At 37.3% G+C, this 18906-nt stretch overlaps 1 protein-coding gene across 3 annotated transcripts; it reads left to right on the forward strand.

Annotated features, from left to right (window-relative positions):
* Positions 1-1079: 1079 nt before the first annotated feature.
* Positions 1080-17921, forward strand: mapk4 (mitogen-activated protein kinase 4). Of its 3 annotated transcripts, none has more exons than XM_081349412.1 (7): positions 1080-1494; positions 3859-3932; positions 4356-4936; positions 11623-11767; positions 12577-12738; positions 12813-13014; positions 16178-17921. In XM_081349412.1, exons 3-7 carry the CDS (start codon positions 4394-4396, stop codon positions 17148-17150), a joined length of 2025 nt encoding a protein of 674 aa, XP_081205538.1. In that variant the 5' UTR covers positions 1080-1494; positions 3859-3932; positions 4356-4393; the 3' UTR covers positions 17151-17921. The 3 variants fall into 3 exon arrangements, with proteins under 3 accessions (XP_081205538.1, XP_081205539.1, XP_081205537.1); XM_081349413.1 differs by having other exon boundaries at positions 1360-1737; XM_081349411.1 differs by having other exon boundaries at positions 1379-1665.
* The last annotated feature ends 985 nt before the right edge of the window (positions 17922-18906 follow it).

Raw genomic sequence — 18906 nt, forward strand, 5'->3', positions numbered from 1 at the left:
TAAATTGTAGGCGTTGACTAGTTATCTGTCTTGTGCTGACCGACCCAGTTGTGAAGATACTGCTCATGAAATTAAGCCGTAAAGGCGTAAACTGTCATTATCAGGAATACTCCGTTGGCACTATGTAGTCATGTTCAGCTTTGTCGGTTTTTAACTAGAGAAAACCCCTAACGAACGAGACAAGGCCCATTAAGTTTAGTGATTTAAAAGTAATCATAAAAAATACAAGAAAAACTAAAAACAAAAAAACAATTTGGTTAAATCGTGCCATTATGAGTGTCTGAATCTATAGTCGTTTGCAATTTTATCCATTAGAGGTCGCTGCAAGCTAAAATATTTACATAATTAGATAAATAATGGCGATTGAGAGTTTTTCCTCTCCATAACAGCATTTGAATAATCCAGCTAAATACATTATCAGTGATATTAAGCATATGCAAAAAATTGACGAGTGTGGAAGCAACTAAACAAAACGCACCGCTTTGGTTATCATCTCACACTGCTACATTTGTATCTATATCTATACACTCCCCGAGCTGACGCTGGTGTTTGGACAGAGGAAATATAGACGAGCTCTTCATTTATCTAATTTCCTCCTTTCACCACTGACTCCTCAGTGCGGTAAACTGACCTCAGTCAGGATGAAGCGTTTGGAGGGCAGACAAACACTTTCTCTCCTGCCGAGGAATACAAAAAGATACTGCATCTCAGCACTGCCGCAACCGAGGTGTTCATTTTATTTCCAGGAACTGCTGTACTTGATCTTTGGGCATTTATAAACTTTGAGATGAAACCACATAAACAGAATGAGGGCCAGAGGAGTGAGAGTGTGTGCAAGTACAAAACAGAGAAGCAAAGCTCTGGGTGACCTAATCTTGACATCTCCGTTCACTTTATCTTGTAAAATAAAAGAAAAAAAGACGACCATTGATCAGAGTGAAAGGAAAAATTGCTCAATCAGTCAGACAAAAAAGTAGTTGGATCGTTCTCTGGTTGTGTTATTTTATATCCGTATTTAATTTGTAAGGGGATGTGTGTGTGAATACACTGATTTTTAAAACACATACACACACACACACACACACACACACACGTGTGTGTGTGTGTGTGTAAATGCGGTGCAGACTACAGACATTACCTCAAACAAAAAAAAACGTCATCTATTTTTTATAGTTAATAAATCAACTTTGTAAAACAATGAGTGTGTCGGTATAGTGAAGCACTTTTCATGTTGAAAACAGATGCCCTGACCATTGACCAGTCAAGAGCATAATTTAAGCACAGGATGTGTTTGTCCTGCACAAGCCCGCAGGTGTCAGGATCACCGTCTGATGGACGGGGAGTGCGTGACGTCATCAAGGGGGCACCGACGAGTTTTGCCAAAGAAAAGCTTGTAGATCCACACAGTGGGAAAGGGACACCGGGAGGCGAACGAATGCAGTGTATCTCAAATGAACGCTCTCTCGGCGGTTTCTCCCGTTGACACTATCACGGGTAAGATCTTATGTTATTCTCTGATAACACACACGGAAAATTCCTCACGGCAGCAGCAGCAGCAGCAGCAGCAGCAAACTGACAGACTGAAACCTCCATCTACCGGACTGCACCAGTGCCGATTCAATAACAAACTCTGAACTACGAAAACATCACTTTCCCGGTGGAAAAGTATGTTCATTTGTATTTTTTTCCAACACAAATAGAGCAAACCCGTGGAGCAGCTGACAAAGGCAGGCGACGGTAAGAGATCCAGGAGCATCGCTGCCTTTGTAGTTTTCTCCGCGGATGGGCCGGAAGATAAGAAGATAGTGTTGTCAAAATCTGATTCTATACTCTATTTCTTAGGTTTATAGGCTCTTTTGTCACTTATGCGTAGACTTGCGAGTGAAACTGCTCTTATTCTGTATATTACGCACGGGTTTGTGTATGTATCCGTTAATTTTCAGAACCAAATACAGGCGTTACTGTTGTCACACAAAGGCGAATGAATGCAGCGCTGCCTATTGTGTGTTCAGCTGGACCCACAGCTTCATTTGTGCTTCATTCACAGGCTTAAGTTCTCCGTTTTTATTATTTTACGTTACCAAACGTTGTGCGTAAATATGAACAATAAAAATAATTCAGCGTAATAAACGTATACATTCTGTTTTAACGTTCAACAACAAATTGCATCCGCTTCCACGGTCAGCGCCATAGTCATATGCATTATTTATAAAGTTTGGCTGGTCCCATTGGTTTATACTTGATTCCTCACTCAGTAATTGTTTATTTTTATTTTTATTTTTATTATTATTCAAAAGTTTTAACCTACACAAAAAGGAACGCTTTTGAAAAATCTCAATAAAAATGATAATTACTCTAAACGTATCAGTGTTCTAGAAAAATCTGTTCTACATGTTGACATCACATGACCTGTGGTGTCATGCTATTGATGAGTTAATACTACTTCTAATTATAATGTTAACTTTTTTTTTATCTATTGCTCAAGGCACTTTACATAGCATAAACAATAAAAGTAGCAATGTCCATTAAATGGATGTGTGTAGTGTGAGATACTGTTTGAGAAAAAACATACAAAACTAGAGATAAACAGCTTCATTGTGGAGTAGCTTCAATAGGTTACAAAAACAACAACTTGATGCATTCATGCCAATATGTGCCAGTATAGAGTCCAAAACCACTAGCATAGAATGCAGAAAGGAAATTCCCATTCTTTTTCTCCATAGAGGAATTGATTTTTGTTTATAACTTATAATATAAACCATTAAAGACAGACCTACTGTGAGCTAAAAGGTTTTTAATCAATGGTATATGCTTTCGTTGAAGCTGTCGGTCAGCATTATTTCAACTTATTTTTTAAAATCGTGTTCAACAGCAGAATTACTGGTGTAACACTACCCATGATTCTGTGGAGAAATCTCCACCAATCAGAAAACAAAACAAGCAAAAATGTTTCTCCATCAGTTTTATTTTGATTGTCATTCACAAAGCTTCATGGGATTTTAGTTTTTCCCTTATTTAAGCTTATTATTTTACCTTATTCCCTTACACACTCTGTACCTTTTGTCTTTTTGTCCGATTTACAAATACTTTTTGCTACATATCAAAGTGTGTAATGTTTTGATTGACCTTGTAGCTGGTTGGTTTGGTTTATGACTTGTTCCATTTTAACAAGGTTTTTTGAATAAGTGAATGGGAAAAATACTTTCAGAACCAATGCAGCTGAAAAGTGAACGGACACTGCTGCACTCCATTGAGATGAGTAAGAGCCAGCTAAATGTAAACAAAAACTTACTAAGGTCACCTTTACGAATTCGGAAAACAAGAAATCGTATTGTAGTGATATCAGACTATTAAAGGGATAGTTCACAGAAAAATGAAAATTCTGTCATCATTTACTCAACCTCAAGTTGTTCCAAACCTGTATGAAACACAAAAGAAGATATCTTGAAGAATGTCTGTAACCAAACAGTTGATGGACCCCATTGACCTCCATAGTATGGAAAAAATACCAGAGAAGTCAGTGGCGCTCATCAACTGTTTGGTTACCGACATTCTTCAAAATATCTTCTTTTGTGTTCAGCAGAAGAATGAAATTCATACAGATTTGGAACAACTTGAGGGTGAGTAAATGATGACGGAATTGTCATTTTTGGGTGAACTATCCCTTTAAGTCTATGGAATAACACTGGATGCTTTTTTGCTCCTTATTTATATAATAAATGTAGGAAACCACTAGGCTGAAATATTATAAACTATGAACTGTAAAAATTTTCATTTGGTCATACTTCTAAGCATACTTGTCCATATGTTAATTGTAATTGTGCTCAGTATCTAATTATTTGTTTTTCTCCTCTGAAGGGAATGCACGAGGAGCATGACACATAGCTGCGTGAGGAGCATGGAGGGTACAGGACAGTCTGGAGCCCGAGACGGCAAGTGAAAGCTCTTAGATTATGGATGAAACTCACCCACGATGCTGCTGCTAATGTTAAAGTCAAACATCACAGAGAACCTCAAACTCCAGCGCAGGGGTGTAATTCAGTTTGAATATAACATGGAGTGTTTTTGGGGTAGAGATGAATCCTGGGAGACTGCGTTTCAGAGTGTTTGCTGTGTGCAGCAGGCACTGGCTGACTGTGGGATGTTGCTATGGAAACACTTGCCCTGTACTAGGGTGTTGAGTTGTATTCCACCCAGTACTGTGCCCCCATTGCTTTGCTAGTGTGCCACTGTGATTTAAGATCTCTCTCTTCAAGAAAAAGTGTTAATGTTTTCATGCAGCTGTAATTTGAGTTATAGATTGTAATAAAATATTACATTATTCGGTTGTTTATCATTCTCCTTACTCTCTCCAGCCTCTCACAGGCAATGCCCAATTGCTCCTCTCTAAGCAATGGCCTGGCAAAATACATCCCCATTCCGATATGGCTTTGACCTGGGGGGACATTACCAGGATCCGCGTCCTCTGGGCGTGGGAGCGTCAGGGCTCGTCCTCTCTGCGGTGGACAGGCGCAGCGGCCTGCGTGTGGCAGTGAAGAAGCTGGTAATGCGAGATGCAGTCAGCGTAAAACACGCTCTGAGGGAGGTGAAGATCACCCGGCGCATTCAGCATGAGAACGTGGTCAGGGTGTATGACGTGTTGGGGCCGTCCGGTCACCCTTTACCCCGTGACCTGACCCATGTGCCGGCAATATACATTGTGCAAGAGTGTATGGAAACTGACCTGGCACGGTTACTCGAGCAAGGGCCGTTGCCAGCTGAACACGCCACCCTGCTCTTTTATCAGCTGCTTCGTGGGCTCAAGTTCATCCACTCTGCCAACGTGCTGCACCGTGACCTCAAGCCAGCGAACATCTTTATCAACACGGAGCAAATGCTGCTGAAGATCGGAGACTTCGGCCTGGCTCGCATTGTCGACCCACATTACTCGCACAAGGTAAGAGTCGCAGCAGCAGGGCAGGAATGACTGCAGCACATAATGCTTCACTCACTAGAAAGAATAACTGGTATCTACTAGATAGGTCTTTGTTAGTAGAAATAGTACAATGGTTTCCAATAGAGATATCTTGACTGATTTTTCTTTATCAATTCTCAAAAATGTATTTGTTATCAGTGTTGTAGTAGTTGGTCTATTGATAAATGGCACCGTTTGGTGAGTCTCTACAATATTCATTAGTTAAGTGTCATGGATAATAACATTTTTAACATTCATTCATTCAAGGAAGCATAACAATTAGACATTTGGAAAGAAAATTGTTTAGATCAAAAATGAATAACTAATAATATATAATATATATTATGTTCTTATTGTTGTAGTTTAATTGATCATTAAGTTATACATTATTTAATTAAAAAGAAATATAACAACAATAATCACATATTCATAATTAGCTTAGCAATAAGACATTGACCAAAGAATGGATTATTTGTGACCATTTTTACCTTTGCAAAAATGCAAATAATAGTAATAATAATAATACTTTTTACATTTTTTGATGCATTTTATGATCATTTATACAGCAAACATATAACAAAATTAAAAATCTGTTCTGTATATTGATTATTTGACATTGGAAATATGGAAATAATTTGTATTGGTATTGGTCATAAAAAGACAATATTGATTCTATCAAAACTCATCAAGATGTTAATCTAGTTTTTAGATGTTGAGTTTTAGTAAATATATATATATATTTACTGAGTTTTAGTAAATATATATATATATATATTTACTAAAACTCAACATCTAAAAACTAGATTAAAGGGATAGGCTAGTTCACTTTGAAATAAAATTTTGGTATGTTTTAGCTTAGATGTCGCCTTAAAGACATTTGTAATATATGCTTCAGCGAGAATTAATGCAGGAAAGAGGGCTTAGTATTGCAACAACCATCTGACAGTCGCTGGTTCACTAAGGAGCTCGTTGTGAATGAAACAAAAAAATAAACCACCAATGACCAAAATTAGAATGCATATAAAAAATATATTGACAAATTGTAACTGACGCACAACACATAAAACAATACAACAAACACCAAACAACAACAATCAATAACAACAATGGCCACACTCCTTGGCCTCTTATTAAGAAAAGGAAAAAACAAGGGGAGGGAAAAAAAGAAAAGAAAAGAAAAAGTCCTTTTGTGCACTCTTTGTTCAGAGAGCAAGATTCAGTTCATATGATCCTTTATCTGATCCATGTTCAGAACTCATGATTCAGTTCGATTTATACAGTCAGTGGTTCAAAATAACCAAAAAAAGTCTTTATGTTGGGATCCAGCTCTGGCATCCAATAGCAAGGAAAACAAAAGATGAAAAGTCCTACCAGTATCGGCTCGCCACCTCTTGCAGAGGAATCAGTAGGGGTAATAAAAAACCTGACCGTCGAGTCTGGGAAGTTTCCGTTTAATTTCCACAAAGTTATTATTAGTTTTCTGTGGGTCTTGTAATCACCCGAAAAGCACAGTCCACAGCTGGAAGCATCGGAGGTGAAACAGGAAGTGCCGTAAAGGCGCCATGACTTTATTAGAGCGCCACTAGTGGCAGGGCGAATCACTACACAGTGGGACAGGGAAAAGGGGAAGGCACTGGGAAAACCAGACAGGAAAAGGCCTGGCTACACATTCGTTCCAATGAACTGCCATAGACAAGGCGACATCTAGTGTATATATCTATGCACCAGTCTGCGTACACGTCGTCACACACCAGGATGCGCGCACGCCCTCAGATCACTTGGACGTGGCTGTGTATAAGAGCTAAAAACGATATAAATGCTGTTCGTTTTCTCACACAAACCGCTCGTTTCGTGTCTTAGGCCATCAATGTGTACTTACGATGGGGAATTGTTTAATTTGGACGATGGGGAATTGTTTTAATTTGGACTCTGTGCATGCTCTTTGAGACCGTGGCCATAGACCTGCTGCATTATATGACTGACAGACAAAAACGGTTTGACCTAAAAATATCAAAATTTAAACTACTGCGAAAAAAAGACACCTACATCTTGGATGCCCTTGAGGTAAGCTAAAACATACCAAAATTTAATTTCAAAGTGAACTATCCCTTTAACATCTTGATGAGCTTTCTTGATATGTATGTATGTATGAATGTATGTGTGTGTGTGTGTGTGTGTGTGTGTGTGTGTGTGTGTGTGTGTGTGTGTGTGTGTGTGTGTGTGTGTGTGTGTGTGTGTGTGTGTGTGTGTGTGTGTGTGTGTGTGTGTGTGGCAATTTTGTGTGTGTATGGCAATGTTTTTTGTTCATGTACCAGGTTATTGTTTAGAGTACCAGGTTATCTAATATATATCAAAGCACTATTACAATCTGATGCATGCAGCCACTGTGGGATGGTACCGAAGCACACAGTACTTTTTGTAAGGGTTTGGTTCACTTCATGTTGAATAACTGGATATATTAGTTCATTTTTGGGAACTTTTTGATGTTAGTAGTATGTACTGTCATACTGTTACTATCTGTACTGCCTTACAAGCTTTCATCGCGGTTCACCCTGCAGTTACAATCTGGCCTTGATTAGCAGAATCACATTTCCTATCAATTATCATGTGCTACGGGCTATAAAGATAATGACATATTAATCCATTTACAGCTTTATCATCAACATAACCTCCTTAGGAACAGAAGTATTTTAATCTTTTTGATGGTTCTCATTGTCATAGGTCTAGGCAGCTACACATTAAATTTAAGCAGTATCTGCTATGCTACATAACATTTTTATTGTTATTATGCATCTGTAAGTAATTTCATATTCCTAAAAGTTAGTTTAGACAAGTTTTGTGCATAAAATACCTATTAATATAGTTTTTTAAGCTTGTATAGTTGTTTGGAGAGTTTATTGAAGCATTTTTGGGCACAGTGTTTTGTTTTATGCAGATATTATTATTATTTGATCCTAATGACCCTACATTAACCCTATTGATATAACAACTACAGTCTGTCTAAAGTTACTTCATATTTTGGTGCATTTTACATAGATAGATGTTTTCAAACTTTGACATTATGCCCTATTGCATTACACAATAATTATGAACAATTACCTTGATGTTATAGGAGCTGAAAGATTAATGTGGCACTTTACTGTCTCATTGTGCTTCTGTATTATTTAGCAGAGCTCAGTGTGTAACACTAGCAGACCAGGAGGACAACATGAATGGAGAGCTTTGTGTGAGACAGGACAAGGTGGGGTGAATGATCAGGGAAGGGGGATAGTCACAGTTTTGGATGGAAAGAAAAGCTAGAATAAAAACAGCCTTACCCAGAAAATTATAGATGGACTATTCTTGCAAGAGCCCTGTTTAAAATACCATGCACTGATAGTAAAATAGCTGAGATTGCAGACTCTATAAGAGCGGCATCCCTCTGCTCTCATGTCACTCAAAATATTAATTTATTATCAAAATGTCAAGGCTGCTTTGCCTTCAGTGGCTTAAAAAGTTGTACACTTTAGCCACATTTAATGCACAAACATTTAGACAAGACAATTAAAGAAAAGTTTTTGGTATGTTTAACTATAAAACAATATATTTATTGTGCAAAATTAAGTATTCAGCCTATATTGTCTCATTAGGAATCATTAGTGGAATATGTTCTTATAGGATATGAGTATATACACCTTAAAGTGCCAGATCTTGCTTCAAAAACATAAGTCAAAAATAAGAAATCCAAAACGAGCATATAATTAGTCAATCACATGGCAGCTACTCAATGCATTTAGGCATGCAAGACCATCTGCTGAAGTTCAAACTGAGCATCAGAATTGGGGAAGAAAGATTATTTAAGTGACTTGAACATGGCATGGTTGTTGGTGCCGGACAGGCTGTATTCTGAGTATTTCAGAAACTGCTGATCTACTGGGATTTTAACGCACAACCATTTCCCGGGTTTACAGAGAATGATCAGAGAAAGAGAAAATATCTATAGAGAGCAGCAGTTCTGTGGGTGAAAATGTCTTGTTGATATCAGAGGAAATTACCAGACTGGTTTGAGCTGAAAGAAACAGTTGAGCACAGCTGAGTACTGTTGAGCAGGCAACAGTACCTTAAAAAACCTTAGAAAATCATCTCTGAGCACACAACACATCAAACCTTGAAGTAGATGGGCTACAGTAGCAGAAGACACACCGGGTGCCACTCCTGTTAGCTAACATCAGGAAACTGAGGCTATAATTTGCACTGATTATAGAAGGACAACAGAAGACTGGAAAAACTTTGCTTGGTCTGATGAGTCTCTATTTCTTCTGTGACATTCAGGTAGTAGGGTCAGAATTTGGCGTAGACAACATGAAAGCATAGATCCATCCTGCCTTGTATCACCGGTTCAGGCTGGTGCACTGTAAAACCCAACAAGTTAACTCAACTCAAACCGAATGAGGAAACTGATTGCGGCAAACCATTTAAGTTTAAAAATAAATACATATATATAAGTTCACAATACTCATATGTATTTATTTTTAACCTTAAATGGTTTGCCGCAATCAGTTTCCTCAATCGGTTTGAGTTGAGTTAACTTGTTGGGTTTTACAGTGTGGTAGTGGTGTAGGGGATATTCTCTTGGCACACTTTGTGCCCCTTAGTACAAATTGATCATCGTTTAAATGCCACAGCCCTCCTGAGTATTGTTGCTGACCATGTCCTTTCCTTTATGACCATGGTGTACCATCTTCTGATGGCTGATTCCATCAGGAAAACATGTCACAAAGCTCAAATCACCTCAAACTGGTTTCTTGAACATGACAATGAGTTCACTAAACTCAAATGGCCTCCACAATAACCAGATCTCAATCTAATAAAGCATCTCTGGATTTATTTTTCTTTGGTCATGTCTCATCACCTTTGGGATACATACCAAGTGACCCTGGACTGCCCCTGTAAAATAAAGGTGCAGGTTATATTAGTCTGAAGAATCATTAGTGTATCATTGTACCTCTGAGTATAGTGAGATTGAGTGAATTAAGGGCAGTAGTTCCCTTCACCCATTCCCTGAGCGAGTGCATGCAACTCTGCCATTCAGTGCTGAGAGCGTCTGTTCCCCTCTCAGCATGGAGGGAACATTCAGTTCCCAAATCTAGAGGATCACAGATAAGTGAACTATGGATTCACAGCAGCATCTGGATCCACATATGCTAGCAGTGCAGGCAGGGGACTGATACGGCCCCAGATGGTTATACACATTCAATACAACATGAAGAATAAAGATGATGTGGACACTGAACTTCATCTATAACTGAAATAAGGAACCAATGGGCCCGTTCTTGTGTTCTCTAGCTCATTTATGATGGCTTGACCAGCGTAAGCAGATGTATATTAAATTCCTTAATCATATTTCATGACTTTGAAACAGATTTGACTTATGATTGTTTTGGAAACTTGATAAACAAATCAATCCACAAGAGTCAAATTTAAAGCTGTCATGGAGATATTATATTATAGGATTTTTGTGATCATTTTTTATATAAATATCATAAAAGAATAATTTATGAAGAATAATTATCCTAAAAATATTTATCCTATTTGTGGATTTTTGGCCAGTAAAAACATCTTAAATGTCGAGTCTGTCTTAGTGTGCAAGTTGAACTGACAGTTCTTGACAGCTCAAAATCAGCACTAACGACATTTGTTGGTCAAGATGCCTGATTCCTGACATTTTGTCCTCATTATTGCTCGTTTTCATTCGTTGCTCATTTTGTTGGCCTCACTTGCTTGCGATCGTCAACAGTTTCAATGGTCTGAGTGAATCAGCTCCAGTGAGAAGACAAAGGCCCTCTGTTTAAACAGGATATGTAAATATCATTCTCGTTTGTGTCACCATCACCCTTCAGATCCACCCTACTGAGGCTGCCTGCTAAAATCCCACAAATAATTCATCACCTGAGTCCTGGGGGAGAGTGGGAGGTGAGAAAGAAGAGGAAAGGATGAAGGAAGGCAGGAAGGATGAGCTGATGGGAGATTTATTGGGAGTCATGGGGTTACTGTATATCAGCTGATTCTCATCAGACTTTATACAGATGCAGTCACATGGCATTTTTTACACCCTACTGTTTCATATATATATATTATACTACACAATCACTACAGTTTGGTAGAAGATTAATACTTTTATTTTGCCATTTAAAGACATTTATAATGTTAAAAAATATTTTTATTTCAAATAAATGCTGTTCTTCTGGGCTTTCTATTTATAAAATAATCCTGAAAAAAAAGTATCACGGTTTTCACAAAAATATAAAGCAGCCAACTGTTCCCAATATCGATGATAATAAGAAATGTTTCTTGAGCACCAAATCAGCATATTCGTATGATTTCTAAAAGATCATGTAAACATTAAGCTTTGCCAGCACAAGAATGAATTACATTTTAAAATATATAAAAATAGAAAAGTTATTTTAAATATTAATGTTACTGTGTTTTTGATCAAATAAATGTATGATATTTTTTATATATTTTTAGGTTTACTTAAATATATTTAAATCGGTGTACAAATTCAGACAGTTCTTTTTCAGCTTGTCAACCTTCAAAACGACAGTAAAAAAAAAGACAATTATCATGTGAAGTACACCATTTAATTGTGCATACGGTGTGTATATGTACTTTTTATCTTTGCCACGCAGGGATACCTGTCAGAGGGAATGGTCACTAAATGGTACCGTTCACCAAGACTGCTGCTGTCTCCAAATAACTACACTAAAGCAATCGACATGTGGGCAGCAGGCTGCATTCTGGCTGAGATGCTCACGGGACGCATGCTGTTCGCGGGTAAGACTAGAAGAGCCCTCAGTAATGAGCAAGGGGCCGTCATTAGTGTTTCTGTTGCTCTATTGGGTTTTTTATAGATCTTACAGTTCACTTGAGACACAAGAACATCAATCTTCATTATCCGGACTCGGTCTTAGAGCGTCCTCTTGTGGCTGTAAAAGTAAAAATAGATGTTTAGACCACCTGACATATCAATCGATTTCTTTTTCTATCATTTTCATTTCACTGTACTTCATTGGCAAGATTGTAATAAATACAATATTGTAAAAGTATCAATACATGCAGCAAAAGCAGTGACAAGAATAGAGTTTTTTTTTATTAATAATAAAAATATGGTCAAATAAAACAATACAAATTAGCGCTAACAAATAGTTATGGACTATACAAAAAAAGAGTATTTAGTGTCAAACTATATTTTTATATTGGCATGATTGTTATACATTTAAGCAAATTTAACAAAACTAATAGGAATACAAAGCATCAGTTCAAAACAAAAACAGTGACCGGACAAGAAATGTATCAATGATAAAAATAAGGTACCAGTAATTTTTTTTTTAAATATGGTTACATTTATACAGACAACAATTAAAACTGATGAAAAAAAAAAAAAAAAGATTTACTACACAAGCTTGGTGTAACATATAGTTCTTTTTATAAACTGTACGATTTTTATTTATCAGATATAGGAATAGATTAGCAGTCCTAATGAGATGATTATTATTTTATTTTTTTTAAGTGCACCCTGATGCAAATAGTCCTGGTGCAGTCAGACAAAGTTACGACACCTCTGTTTGTTTCTCTTCTTTAAGGTGCTCATGAGCTGGAGCAGATGCAGCTGATTTTGGACACTGTGCCTGTTATTAGAGAGGAAGACAGACAGGAACTGCTGAAGGTCATGCCCTCTTTCGTAGGTCAAGGGTGGGAGGTCAAAAAGTCACTCAGAGAACTACTGCCAGAGGTGGAGGAGAAAGGTAAACTGAGCATATATTATTATATTTTTAAATATGTGATACTGTGATGCATCAACACTGAATCTACATTTCAGGCATTGATTTCTTGGAGTGTATCCTCACCTTTAATCCCATGGATCGGCTGACAGCAGAGGCAGCTTTGTCTCATTCATACCTGCAGAGATACTCGTGTCCTCAGGATGAGCCTGTCTCCCTGCAGCCGTTCCGCATAGAGGACGAGTTAGAGGACAGTGTGGTCACTGAGCACGGTCATGCGCTCAGCTCCCACTGGGACAGGTACACCTCTCACATGTCACACATGAGGCACTCTGACTTATCAGCACCCAGAGCTGTGTCATTTGTTTCAGTTTTCCTGGCACTCACAGTTCCACTGCTGCTGACACAGACCAGCGACAATATAAAAAACTCTTGCTCTTTTATAAAGAATGTTGTAATACGGAAGAGGATTTGGGCCAGGCAATAATAAAAAAAATAAAACCATCTCGAGATTAAAGTCATTATAATGCGATTAAAATTAAAGTTATTATATCAGTAGGCTATGCAATGAACACTGATCAAATGCGTTATTCTCTACATTTCATTTCGACTTTTTTTCTCGAAACACAACGAGTTTATTCCCGAAATTTAACGAGTTTATTCTCACGATTACTTCGACTTTTTTCCTCGAAATTTAACGTTTTTTTTCTCGAAACACAACGACTTTATTCTCTAAATTTAATACGTTTATTCTCAAGATTGTATTTCGAGTTTTTTTCTCACAATTTAACGAGTTTTTTTTCTCAAAAATTTAACGAGTTTTTTCTCGAAACACGACGACTTTATTCTCGAAATGTAATGAGTTTATTCTCATGATTGTATTTCAAATTTTTTCTCGAAATTTAACGAGTTTAATCTCGCATTATAATGACTTTAATCTCGAGATGGTTTTATTTTTTTATTATTGCCTGGCCCTAATCCTCTTCCGTATTGTTAAATCTATATAGCTAGAAAAAAAAAATCATTGTTTAGTTCATTTAAAGTTTCAAATAAAGTAGAATCCACACTTTTTAAAGTAGAATCCACACTCCAAGGTTTTATTCATGTTGTATTTCTTGCATGGACCTTAAACTAAAATAAAAAAAATAATAAATATAATTAATAATAATTACATTAAGTAGAGTAAATAATACATTTAGGGATCATTTTAGGTATGCTGACTGAAAACAACACTATGTGACAATGGAAAGAAATGAATCAAGACTACTGATTTCAGAACACTAAACAGCTAAATATAATCAGCTTAATATAATATATAATAATATATTAATGTAATTAATATATGATATTACTTAATGTAATACAGCTTAATGTAATATATAATCAATTAATTAATTAATGGATAATACAATATAATATTGAGAACGAAAACATGTATGTTGTGTGACAGTATATTGGATCTGTGCATATGCTCTTAAAGTGACAGCAGCCTAATAAACCTACTGATGTCTGTCATGTTAATCAAAGGACAAAAGACAAAGAGAAAATCGCTTGCTGCTCTTGACTGGCTTTGTCAAAAGGCTTTGGCTGTACAAAAGTAACAGAACTTTTGTAACTTTAATTGTAAGAATTAATCTGTATTTCATTTTTATAATAAAGACTATCCAGTGTTATTTTACATTTAATTACTTTATTTAATTTCTGTATATTTCTTACCCAAATACTACTGTTAGACCCACCTGAAACACTTAAAGCATTGTTCATTTCATTTGTTTCTCTATTCTATTGTATTTATTTGTGCTATTGTTTGCAATTTGTCTATTTGTTCTTATATTATAACTGACTGTTTACTTGTCTTTTTTTGTTAATTTAGATCAGAGTTCCAAATAAAGCCTCCCTGTGCTGTGTGTAAGCTATTTGGGACAAATTACCCAAATTATCAAACAATTGAGATAATAATAAAAATGTCTATATGGCAGTTTCCCCCATGGTATCGATTATCGTATCACATCGTATCAAAGTTAGAAATTCCAGTTTCGTTACAACACTAGTTGCTTCTAAGCAACAAATATTTTTCTCATAACAAATACAAATATGAAAAAATGAAATTAAACTATTTTATACGACACTCTGAATGTTTTGAAGGTCTCTTTCTGAAAACAGTCTCTGTACTGAACATAGTTTGTAGGGAAAGACAAAGTCAGAAAAACATTTTAATATGACTTCCAGGACATAGTATGACCAAGATAAAGCTTTTATTGGTTTGTTGCAACTTTATTATTAGGCAGTTGACCATCTTATATGCAGCATGTCTTTGCAAAGAAAAGAAACGGGTTTGTTACCCTACGGGTACATCGTTACGGTTTGCCATTTTAGCAAACAAAACCAGTTTGAGCTGAGATTTGTGGACCCAATAAAGTGCAGAACTTGTGGTACTACATAATGAAACTCAGAAAAAAAAAAAAATAATTCCAGTTTTGAAAGAGCAAATTAAAGTCTGCAGTTGTTCTTTGATACTCTTTAATGATAAAAGTTTGATTGTTAAAAGTTTGTGGGTACATGCGCTGGAAGAGTGAAAACAAGGGTCACGTAAAAGGCAATTTACACAGATGGGCACTGAAATACCCAGAGGACCTTCCAATGATGTACAATGCTGTTCAAATATAGAAACTTATTAAAACCCTGCATAATTAAATCTCATAGCGGACTCTGTGACAGCTTAATAAGAATGTCATTGTTGTCTTCTATGGATCCATATGGGCACATCTGAAACAAAGTCTTCCTTTACTGATCAGAACCAACAGTGAGAGGTGAAAAAGCTTGTTAGCTTAGCCTTAGACCAAAGATCAGGAATAAACTTTTAAAGCATCATATGATCAAAGTGCATAAATGCTGATGCTTAAAGGAAATGAATGTGGATGCCGCAGATGGTCTTCATTACCAGCACTTGACTCTTTTCTCTGTTTGAGAAAACTTTGTGGTTTAAGTAATGCACTTACAGTGGTCAGGACAGAAGTATTTGATAGCACAGACAAGTTTACTGATTGATTTGATCGCACTGATCAACTGTTAACATGTGTAATGTGCAGCCTGATATTATTACGATTCAAAATAACTTATATTTTAATATTTGCATTCCTGTGACTGCCAAGCTGAATTTTCAGCATCATTACCCCAGTCTTCAGATTCACATGGTCCTTCAGAAATCATACTTTTAATATTTAATGTTTGTTTTTATATAAAAATGTACTAACACAGTGTGCATGATCATATATGCTGTTTGCACAATGTCCTACCCTATAAACTTCCTAGTTCATTGATGTCATTTTAAAAAGAGATTCTGGTGTTTTTAACCTAAAACATTCCTTTAAATAATGCTGTGACTAATTGCTAATATGCACTTATTTATACCTTGTATGAAACCTTCATATGTGTGCTAAAACCGCGTATGCACTTTTTCCAGGTATGATGGGAGTCTGTCGTCAGACGTTTATTGGCGGCCGCAGGAGCAGTGTGGGTGCATGCAGAGCGTCTCAGAGCTGGGAGAGGCAGAAGACGACGAAGTTCAGAGAGATCCACGAGCGAGCTCGACGGCCCACGTCGAGGAGGCTCAGGTTGACCCTCGCAAATACTCCCACAGCAGCTCCGCAGAGCGCTTCCTGGAGCAGTCCCACTCGTCTCTGGAGCGGGTCTGCGGACAATTCACAGAGCTGGACTGCGGCTCCTCCTGCGATTACAAGGTGGGCTCTCCGTCCTACCTGGATAAGATCGCGTGGCGAGAAGGGAAGCCGCAGCACTACTCTGAACCCAAGCTAATACTGGACCTGTCTCACTGGAGGCATAACAGCATGTCTGCTCCAAGAGGGGGCAGCGTGGAGAAGCTTCCTGCCGAGCCCGGAGATCTGTTTCAGGAGATCTCGCGCTGGGTGGAGAGCACACAGTCTGGACTCCACTCGCCCGGTTCACCTCAAGAACCTCTCACCTCCCCGTGTTCCCCTCCTCAACCGCTGTCTCCTACAATGCTGTCTCATTCTCACACGCAAATCCCAGCACCTTTGCAACTGTCCAGCCCTCACCAGCTCCATGAGGACAGGAGTCTTACCCCATTCTTCTCCGCCCCTCCATCTCTGCTGCCCTCATCTCCTTCCTCTCCTCATCATGGTTCATCTGATTATCCGTCTTCCTCCATTTGTGAAATCGACGAAGAGCCCTCGCAGATGGATCCTTCCGGAGAGGAACATTTTGACCTAGATGTGTTTATCTCTCAGGCTCTGAGGCTTTGTAGTCAGAGCGAGGCGCTGTCGGAGAACTCGGATGCTCCCAAACCAGGCAATGTTAGCCACGTTCATAATATCTCAGATCACAGACCCTCCAGAACACAAACTCCAACCCCTGAGATTGTCAAGGCTCACGGGTGTCATAAAGAGCACTGGTAGAAGAGATCTGTTACTTCTTATTTAATGATTTTAAAGATGCTTGATTAGTGCAGCTTATTTAAGATGGCATGAATGAATGTGAACACTGAGGACCTTTTGAGGACCAGAAGATTTTTGAGAATGTTGTTTTATTACCTGAAGCTGAGATTCTGTATTCCATCAAAAATCCAAAGTATTTACCTTTAGGAAGAGGATCACCTGGCAAAAACATCTGAGATTTCAGATATTAGTCGAATGGAGCCCTGAGGGCAAATGGTGATGTGAACATTATTTGTTCCCCCAAGAAACTATGTTCTCTCTCTCTCTCTCTCTCTCTCTCAAGAAAATTTGTTTTTGCGAGAGACATCTGTGTACTCTCGTATTTGATTTCACGCACATCAATTCTCTACGAACTATTCCATCTTTATTTGAAAACTAATTTTGTTTGACAAATTTTGCAAGTTTCTTGGGAAATGAAAGGAAAATGCAAAAAGTATTTTTCCACCTTTCAACTAATTTCCCTCCATAACTATATCTTTTTAGGCCCTCTGTATATTTGAAACTAAAGTGTTTTATTGAATGTTACTAAAAACATTGTGCAAGAATGAAGGATTTGTCTGTTAATTCTGTTTAGCACAAACTTAGGTCAGCGTAATTTTTAATAAGAACTTAAATTATTTAAATAAGTGTGTAATCGAAGTAATTTTTTAACTAAGTTATCTAAAAAAATGGCACTTTTGATATTAAAATCTTCACTCACAATGAAATAAAGACGTGATTTCAATGGCCTAGAAAAAGATGTTTCATTCTACATAAGGCATCCCCCATTATTGTCCACTATGCCAAGACAGTTTATTACACTGAATGGGAGAAACTGCTACACAATATGGTAGAACAAGTACTTCTAAATAAAAGGGCCAATTGGTAAAGTCAATGAATCACTTAAAATTTTCATACAATTCTTTTAATGCTATCTGAGGATAAGAAATCGTTAATGTCAGATTGTGTTGCTGATTTGAAATATGTTTGAATGTGAATTTAGCAAGAGGTTTCAGTATTTCCCCATTCAGGTAGATTGGCCGAACAGTGAACAGACTGAAAGAGTCTTTGGAATAGATCAGTCTGACCCTCTTTATTAATAACCCCCATCATTGGACACTTTTGATTGAAGAATTAATCATGGCTGTCAAATATGCCTGTGCATAGGATATTTCTACAATATAATTGATAAAAGAAAAACATTGCACCCATGCTGTCAGACAATGACAATGTCAAGATTCATCAGGCTCAAATTGTGAAAGAATGGTTCGGAGGGATATGAAGAATAATTTTCACACATGAATAGGCACCTCTGAGTATTGTTAGACTTTACATTTTTGGTCAAGATCTTGTATTGTCAATGCAAGAGTCAAGCACTCTGTATACACCTCTTGATGGAAATGAATGTGATTTCCATCAAGAGGTGCACACATTTTTGGTCAAGATCTTGTATTGACAATGCAAGAGTCAGGCGCTCTGTAAAGTCTACTCTAGCACATCTCAAAGACTTTCAATGAATTTAGTGTTTGGACCTATTCATGTGTGAAAATGATTCTTCATGCTCCCTCCCAACCATTCTTTCAGTTTGAGCCTGATGAATCTTGACATTGTCATCCTGGAATATGGCCATGATGTGTCTTCCTACATGGTTGTTTAAGAAATGAAAAGCTAACACTCCATCAGTTAGGTTTAGAAGAACTATTGCCACACATATAACATGCTAGAAACATAATAATCA

Source organism: Scardinius erythrophthalmus, assembly GCF_964197995.2.
Source record: "Scardinius erythrophthalmus genome assembly, chromosome: 20".
NCBI lineage: Eukaryota > Metazoa > Chordata > Actinopteri > Cypriniformes > Leuciscidae > Scardinius > Scardinius erythrophthalmus.

Excerpts from the sequence above, each read along its gene's own strand:
- mapk4 (XM_081349412.1), top strand. The coding sequence starts at position 4,394 with ATGGCCTGGCAAAATACATCCCCATTCCGATATGGCTTTGACCTGGGG. Across the intron at positions 4,937-11,622 it reads ACCCACATTACTCGCACAAG|GGATACCTGTCAGAGGGAAT; the intron begins GTAAGAGTCGCA and ends TTTGCCACGCAG. Across the intron at positions 11,768-12,576 it reads GGGACGCATGCTGTTCGCGG|GTGCTCATGAGCTGGAGCAG; the intron begins GTAAGACTAGAA and ends CTCTTCTTTAAG.